The following is a 9,323-nucleotide window of genomic DNA, read 5'->3' as shown; positions in this document are numbered from 1 at the left end:
ATATGGGGAATAAAGTGGGGAATATGGGAAAATACAGGGGGGTGCAGGGGAAATACAGGGACGACCAGAAAATATGTGACTTCAAAGGGACTGTAAGTATAATTTCAAGTAGTCAAATTTATGCAAAGATGACAATGTCCGATTACAACGATACCTTGGTAACCTGACAAAAAATGTGGAGGATGTTGTTTTTTTACTAGTGTTTGATTCTGAACATTTTTATATGTTTTCCTTCAGTAGAAATGCCCAAGGGTCACATGAAATTAAGAACGCTTACAGTCCCTTTAATAACAATATTTTGCAGGGAATTGATTACACACCTGATACTTTAATTTTCTAATCTCTATCTTTGCAACCATTGATAGTTTAAACTAAAACCAAACTATACTAAATCAAATTGTAAGAAATGGAGGAATTATAGAACTTTAAGCGAGTAACCAGTTTACCCTTTGAAATATATAAATAAAATAAACAGGTTCGTCAAACTATGAACACTATGCAAAGTTAAGTACAACCTTGTAGAAGTTAACAAATATATTAGGGACGGGTTGCATGAACTCGAAAAGGGCAAAAGGGGAGTTTTATGTCCTTCTTAATTGATCAGGACTGGTTTTGGTGAATTGCTTTAAACCAACGTAAAAAAAAATATAGTTTATTTGTCTTTCTTCATAAGCCAGAAGTTTGAGAGGTTTACCCCTTAATAATTTAAACGATATTACATCCGTCGAATAAAAAAAAATTAAGCGTTTCCGCCAACATAATTGAAATTTTCCTAGAATTAAATTTGTTAATAGGATTATTATAATTTTGTAAATATTATCTGCGAAACGTCAGCTGCGTGGTTCATGCTAGGCAAGATTATTTCCAACTGTTTTCAAGGATATTAAATACAGATGAATTTTCTTCAAGGTTATTTCAAGTGGCCCTCCAATGCTAGATGGGAATGTCCGATTCACAAAGCTTTGTCTGACCAGGCATGATTTATGATATTCATGATTTTCTTTTCAAAAACTGGCAGCTGTGCATTTTTTTCTTCGGAAACAAATGGAGAAATTGTCAAATTTTCAAACCTAAAAATCGGCGTCATCTTCCGCACTATTTGATCAGATAAAGGTTTAAGGAGAACCGTTTTTAAATACAGTTCCCTTAAATTTTCGACGACAGTCCCTTTAAAGGGATTGATCCCGTATTTTCAGACAACCTCAAAAATGTTCCTTTGGGAAAGACTTTGACCTCATTTAAAAATCAGAACAATATATCATAGTAATAAGCGTTATATTTATATAGCCCCCCCCCCTCCCCTTTCCTTCCCTTTTTATGTCCTCACCCCTCCCCCTTATCCATCTTCCTTTCCCTCATGATTTTTTTGTTTTCAGAAATATCCTAAATATCATTCAAATTAATTATTAACACAACTAACAAAATTTTATATTTTCAATGATAAAAATTAAATATTTTAGGTGACCTGGTGGAACGGAACTAAAAAAGTAAGAATTAAACATTTATGAATAAAATTGTAAAAAAATGATTCCTAAATTATTTGGACATTATTCAATCGTTTCACTATCACGAGATCAATCTGTCTATTTTCATGTTGGAATATATTTCTCAAGTTGATTTAACATTTTTAATATTCTTTATTTAATCAAAGCTGAAGATATTACTCAACTGGAAATAGAATAAAAGTACCAGAATTTTTTCCAATCAAAATACCAGTGGACCTCCTCCCCCCCCCTCTCTCCCCATTTCATTCCATCGAAGACCTAATTTGTTCACTTCTACTCTCCTCATATCAACTAGTGTTGTTGATAAATTAGAATATAACCAAATAAGATGAAGTTCAAGCTAAAATTACTCGTTTTCATACAAAAATTCTGAAAATTCTGCAATCCCCCCCCGCATTCACTACGTTCTACTCGGTGATCCTGGGCCCGTACTACAACACATATCTTTGCATCCTGGTTACGGGCCTGCTCCAGTTATCAAATGTGTAATATCTATAATTATAAAGTTGTAATATTTGTTTGTTTGTTCGTTTGTTTGCTTGTTCGATCATAACTCAGGAACCCTTCAATAATTTGCCTCAAATTTTTATTCGGGAACTCGGGAGATCTACGGGAATGTTCTTAACTGGGTTTTGAGATATAAACTGAGTGGTTTCACTGTTAACGGGAAAAAAGCTAAAATCGTAAATTACGAAAAAGGACGGGTAAACGGTGGGACTAACAATGACTCCCCCCCTGAGCTTGACAATCATCCTTGACAAAAATCCTTTTGTGTAAAATCGGTCTGTGTACTGCACTGCAGAGTAACAATAGCTTAACAATCTAGTTATCAAATAAAAATGGGTCTGTTAACATTTCACAGTTTCTGTTTTTCATCCTCATTTAAACTTTTTAAAATCATTACTTGAGTCGAATAATTGTCTTCCTGGTCCATAGTTTCCCAAGCTGTACACTGATATATTTAGCTAGAGTTGTCTTCCTGGTCCATAGTTTCCCAAGCTGTACACTGATATATTTAGCTAGAGTTGTCTTCCTGGTCCATAGTTTCCCAAGCTGTACACTGATATATTTAGCTAGAGTTGTCTTCCTGGTCCATAGTTTCCCAAGCTGTACACTGATATATTTAGCTAGAGTTGTCTTCCTGGTCCATAGTTTCCCAAGCTGTACACTGATATATTTAGCTAGAGTTGTCTTCCTGGTCCATAGTTTCCCAAGCTGTACACTGATATATTTAGCTAGAGTCTTGGGATTGGAGAGTGGAGCATGAAAACGGGACAGGGAACGCCAAGGAAAATAATCACTATTTTCTTCAATTAATAAATTATTTTTAATATTAAAGGAACTGGAAGCGTAATTTCAGGTGACCTTCCATTTATAGAGAGGCATGTCAGATTCACAATGGTACCCTTTGTCCGTAAAACGATGAGGTAGATACCCTCATTTGTATAGCCGAAGATTGAATGCCGGAAGAAGAGACTCGAGGTTACAGTCTACACTGTACACTCCGAGCTAGTGTTTCTTGGCACTTAATTTTCCGCCATATCTATTAATAAACCTTTGATCAGACATAAGTTTAAAGGGTATCGTTGTAAATCGGACAGACCACTCTACAAATAGAAGGCTACTGTAAAATTTGCTTACAGAAAATTAAGTATGATATACTGCAGATAACCGCATATCTTTGTTTACAAACTAAGTGTACTGCAGGTTCTGATGTACCACCAAATTTTGTTTATATTTATCCCTAAAATTGCAGTTCACTTTTTATCTCTTGGTTAAATATTTTACTACTTTTTGAATTTTAAAGAAAGTGTTTTACTGTACATAGAGCGAGATAAATCTTGTACTGTCACGGTATGATCTAGGAGGTACATTACACTGTAGAGTCAACAGTACAGCAGTACAGGTAGATATGATAATTATAATATTAAAATTAATATAATAATAACAATTACAATAATAACAATAACAATAATGATAATGATAATGATAATACTGCTACCAGGTCCCTATCCTGGCCTCTGTACAGCTAAATGTCGAAATTCCTCCTCTTGATCTTGTACTGCAGCCTGTACATCAACATGTAGATGAAGGAGGAAGGATTACTCTTACATGTACAGCAGTACAGGTTTGTATTCAAGATAAATGCCTTTTCCTTAGAGTTAACAATTTTGGGCTTTATTACACATTCAGAATTATATTAGACATGTGCATCGTATTAGGGGTCGTTCTTAAATAATAAAGGATTTAAGGGTCGTTCTTAAATATTCAAGGATTTTTTTCTGAAAAAAAAATCTGTGTAATTTTTATATTCCTAACTTTTACGTTGTTACGTAAGTTTGTTATTTAATTATTCTAAATTTTTTACTGTAGCATACAATAAAAGTCAAAACAAAAATTTTAATCAGTGAATTGATACGGTTAGCTATTAACAAAAACCTTAACAATACCTTTAGAAATATGTGTGAGAAAGCGTGAGGGGTTTGAGTGAGTGAGTGAGTGAGTGAGGGAGTGAGAGTGAGAGTGTGTGAGTGTGTGTGTGTGTGAGTTCTAATTACCATGTTTTCATCCCTCCTTGTGTCTTCCAATTACTGATAGTTGGCAAGGTATCTAGGTATCTATACTGAGCAACGGATTATTATCATTTCTTTATAGAAACATCTTCTAGCGACACAGGATTAAAGGGAGGGAGGATAGGGGGCAGAATACGGATAGAGAGGGTACAATGCAGGAGATAGGGGGCTCAAGGGGAAAAATTAGGGGAGACAAAGGGACGGAGATATGGGACAAAGGGGGAGACAGGTGACGTAAGGGGAAGATAGGGCACTCAAGGGGGACATGGGACATAAGGGAAAGATAGGCGACACAAGATTGAGACAGGGGACACAAGGGGGTAGATAGGGGACTCAGGGGGCAGATAAGGGGACACAGGGGGAGAAAGGAGACTTGGAGATAGTGGGTACAACACATAAAGGGACACAAGGGGAGGAGATAAAAAAGATAAAGATATGGGACTCTTACTTTAAATTCATTTATTTTCTTCTAGAGGGAAAGGGGGGAGGGTCATGTACTTCTTTAAAGCATGAAGATTGTGTACAAATAAGAATTATTGGTTTTTAAATCTATATTTACTGATATTGCAGTATTGAAGCTTGATCTCAATGCAGCTCTTTATAGATAAAAGGAAATCTGTAAATATGATCAAAATCTAAAGATTGGTTCAAAGCAAGGAAAAATAAAATAAAAAAATAAAACCAATTAAAAAAATAGATTTCAAAAAAACAAAAATAAAACCTTTTTTTGGAATGTTACAGAAAATATATTGAAATTTTTCAAGAACCTTTAGATTCCTTCGAGGGCTTTTTGATAAACACAATGCTTAATGTTGGACCCTCTGTATAATTTCTCTAAAGTGTATTATTGATAAACACATTGCTTGATGTTAGACCCTCTGTATAATTTCTCTAAAGTGTATTATTGATAAACACATTGCTTAATGTTGGACCCTCTGTATAATTTCTCTAAAGTGTATTATTGATAAGCACATTGCTTAATGTTGGACCCTCTGTATAATTTCTCTAAGTGTATTATTGATAAACACATTGCCTGATGTTGGACCCTCTGTATAATTTCTCTAAAGTGTATTCTTGATAAACACAATGCTTAATGTTGGACCCTCGTATAATTTCTCTAAAGTGTATCGTAACATATTTACAAGCTCCCTCTAAAGCCTATCTACTATTGTAATTAATTGCCCTACTCCATAAACTGCTCTGAGACCCGTATCTATCCAGGTACAACTCAGTCTCACTTGATTATCAATATCAAAACCTGGACACGACCCTGGGAACTATCAATGCCAAACCAATGGGCACGACCTCGTCAGCTATCGATGTCAACTACGACACTAGCTTTAATACTATTAATGCCAAACCAATGGGCACAATCTCTTCAGCTATCAATCTCAACCAGAACAGTAGCTTGTAAACTATCAATGCCAAACCAATGGGCACGATCTCTTCAGCTATTGATGTCAGCACGGACACTAGCTTGTAACTATCAATGCCAAACCAATGGGCATGATCTGGTCAGCTATCAATGTCAGCATGGACACAAGCACTTAATCGATCAATGCCAAACCAGTGGGCACGATCAGCTATTAATGTCTACACAGACACAAGCACTTAATTGAACTATGATTTTTGAAACAAGGAACAATTACTCTCTCGCAGTAAACAGTGCGGCGTCTCTATATCAACTAACTATATTTGGATTCTACATTAAAGATTAAGTATTAAGAGACGTAATATTATGCGTAATGTTTTGCGTCGTTATATATAATACAGTTAAGCTAATCTCAATATGGATTTTAAAGAGTTTTATAAATAGGTATATGGATCGGGTTAATCGCAATACATGATTTGTGTATTTACTAATGAGCGCATTTAGATCCGTGGACAATGTACAACATAATTTATCTAAATTTCTATATTTCTATAACTGTATTTATTACACTAATGTATAGTTTATCCTATAAATACGTAGATAATAAAAATACCAGAAAAAGGCAAGTACAGGTATGTTAATTAATTGTAATTTACAATGGTATCCTTGAAACCTTGATATTACCTCGTCGATGAACTATCATAAAAGATGTGTTATTTACTCCATCATGAAGCCGAAATTCACAATTCAATTTTTTTAGAAATCATAATTAAAATGATAAATTTTCACTGAGAAGAGGGTGAATATTATCACATACATATCTAGCACTTTTTAGAATTATGGTTACCTTGACTCGGACATTCCATAAATACCGTGAGTATTCCCTTTAATTCTCGTGTAGCTTCATAAATCATAATAATAATAATAAAAAAACAAAAGCATTTATAGATTGTAAAGGTTTACAAAGCATTGAAAAGTTTTAACAATACAATTTGCACTGTCAAAACAGCACAAATAATAAGCAGGTAAAAAGTAATTCACATTTAAAAAAGAGAATTAGAATTAAGATAACATCCAAAAGCTTAAAAATGCTAAAATTGTTGCGTTTAAGGGCTTTTACAGTTTAACTATGTCAGCAAGATTAAAGAGAAAAGACAAATCTGCTGGGAGGAGGAGTGGGGGGGGATTATTGCTTATGAACGGAGGAGGGGGGGGAATATTACTCATGAATGGAGGGGGAAATATGAAGATATCAGATCAAATGCTTTATTGAGATTCTGATAGAAACTAAAACTTATGGAGAAAGAGGGGGGTATAAGTGAATGGAAATACGGAATGTGGAGGGGGGGGGGGGGTAAAAGGAGGGTTGAAAATAGGCTTTTCGTAATGGGGAGAATTGGGGGAAAGGGAATAGAGGAGGGATGAGGAAAAGCGAGGGGGTAAATATTAAGGGAAATAAAAGGTTCGTAAGTATAGAGAAAAATATGATAGAAGAAGGGTATACTCAAAAATTAAAAGTTCAAATTTAAAAAAATCAATTTCTAAAAATGAAACCTTTGCAAAAATACTAGACCTGAATGTTGTGTAAAATATGACTTGCACTTTGGATATACATTGCAATTTCATATTCTTTTTTGTTTGTCTTTCTGCAGACTTTTGCATGAAAAATTCAAAAAAGTTGATGAAAAAGCCATAGAATAATAAGTGTTACAAAAAGGGAAAATTTTATGAAATCGGAAAAGGCTTCCAAAAAAATGAACAAAAATATTGTGCTTTCAGGGGACTGTTCATAAATATAATATAATAAACTAGTGAGGTTTCTTTATTTTAGAAAAGAGATCAGAAAAAGTAAAAAAAAGGTAAAAAATGAAATATAAAAAATAAAAAATGGTCCTGCTTTTGATCGATGAGTACGTAGAAAAGAAACATTGAATAAATAATCTAAAGTTTAAAACATTTTTAATACATTAAAATCATGACATTTTCGCCATTTCCCCTTTTCTCATTGCTCTTCTTCAATCCTTATCCTTTAAAGGAGATTATAGCTTAGGGACCCCCTCTAGATGCANTTTAGGACGACCTGCTCTCTATGTATTGTGGAACTCTGTAATCATGAATATTTCCCTTTATTTATGTTTAGGACGACCTGCTCTCTATGTATTGTGGAACTCTGTAATCATGTATATTCTCTTTATTTATGTTTAGGGACGACCTGCTCCCTATTTATATTGGACTCTGTTATCATGAATATTTTCCTTTTTTATGTTAAGGGACGACCTGCTGCCTATGTATACTGGAACTCTGTAATCATGTATATTCCCTTTATTTGTATTTAGAGATGACCTATGTATGTCGGAATTCTATAATCATGTATATTCCCGTTATCTATGTTTAAGGACGACCTGCCCCCTCTCTAGGCTGGAACTCTGTTATCATGAATATTTCCCTCTATTTATGTTTAAGTGCGAACGCTCCTTATGTGTATTGGAACACTGTAATTATGTATATTCCCTTTAATCATGTTTAGGGACAAGCTGCTCCCTATGTATATTGGAACTCTGTATGTAATCATGTTTATTCTCTTTAATCATGTTTAGGGACGACCTGCCCCCTATGGAACTCTATAATCATTTATCTCTTTAATCATGTTTAGGGACGACCTGCCCCCTATGTATACTGGAACTCTGAACCTGAAATCAAGGAACTGAAAGATGCGAAAGAAAGAAAACAGAAAACAAACCATACTTACAGCACAACTAGCACGGTAAAAAACCTCATGTACAGCACAACTAGCAACTAGCATGGTAAACATCATGTACAGTACAACTAGCACAGTAAACAAACATCATGTTCAGTACAACTAGCACGGTAAGCAAACCTCAAGTACAGTACAATTAGCATGGTAAACAAACCTCACGTACAGTACAACTAGCACGACAAACAAATCTCACGTACAGTACAACTAGCAAACAAACCTCACGCACCGTACAACTAGAACGGACAGCAAACCTCATGTAGAGTACAACTAGCACGGTAAGCAAACCTCACGTACAGTATAACTAGTACGGTAAACAAACCTCACGTACAGTACAACTAGCATGGTGCACAAACCTTATGTACAGTACAACTAGCACGGAAAACATACCTCACATACAGTACAACAAGCACCGAAAGCAAACGTCACGTACAATACAACTTGCATAGTAAACAAACCTCCTATACAGTACGGTAAACAAACTTAACGTACAGTACAACTAGCTCGGTAAATTAACCTCATTTACATGACTACTAGAACAGGAACAAGCAAATGTACCGCAATAACAGTGTATGAGAAGAAATCTATCTATCTATCTATCTATCTATTAATTAATCTATCTATCTTTCTATCTATCTATCTATCTATCTATCTATCTATCTATCTATCTATCTATCTATCTATCTATCTATCTATCTATCTATCTACCTATCTATCTAGGTTACTATAAAAGCAAGAAGAGAGCTGGCTAGCATCTCCTGCTTTGCCTCAAATAAAGTAATGGACGATAAAAAGGTATGTTTTTTATTTCTTCATCTTAAACACAGATTACACAGATAGGACTTGACGGCCGGTAACTTTGTACATAATAATTACTGAGATTGTGGCAGCGGCCAATCTGTGTTACTCGCGATTGCCGCAATGAATTATAAGACAGAGAGAGAGCAATTTCTAGCCCTGACTCCCTAGCCTGTCCTAGCCGCCGCGCGCGGCCCAGAAAGTGTCAAAACCTAACCTTATCCTAAAATTTATACTAATCTCTCTCTTCTTATAATTCATTGCGGCATTCGCGAGTAACAGATTTTGGCCGCTACCTGAGATTTTAACCTCGCAATTGA

At 34.9% G+C, this 9,323-nt stretch overlaps 1 protein-coding gene across 1 annotated transcript in view; it reads left to right on the top strand.

Moving 5' to 3' along the window:
- Positions 1-128: 128 nt before the first annotated feature.
- Positions 129-9,323, top strand: part of LOC111696415 (nectin-4) — a 25,035-nt gene continuing 15,840 nt past the window's right edge. The window contains exons 1-7 of the mRNA XM_023466011.1: positions 129-158; positions 1,461-1,487; positions 2,741-2,794; positions 3,334-3,411; positions 3,511-3,633; positions 8,104-8,214; positions 8,926-9,000. Coding sequence (XP_023321779.1) covers positions 129-158; positions 1,461-1,487; positions 2,741-2,794; positions 3,334-3,411; positions 3,511-3,633; positions 8,104-8,214; positions 8,926-9,000 — 498 coding nt within the window. The remainder of the gene's footprint in view (positions 159-1,460; positions 1,488-2,740; positions 2,795-3,333; positions 3,412-3,510; positions 3,634-8,103; positions 8,215-8,925; positions 9,001-9,323) is intronic.

The sequence above is a fragment of the Eurytemora carolleeae genome, unplaced genomic scaffold (assembly GCF_000591075.1).
Source record: "Eurytemora carolleeae unplaced genomic scaffold, Eaff_2.0 scaffold6, whole genome shotgun sequence".
Lineage (NCBI taxonomy): Eukaryota > Metazoa > Arthropoda > Copepoda > Calanoida > Temoridae > Eurytemora > Eurytemora carolleeae.
The sequence above is the reverse complement of the archived record's forward strand: the minus strand, read 5'-3'. Positions and strand labels throughout refer to the sequence as shown.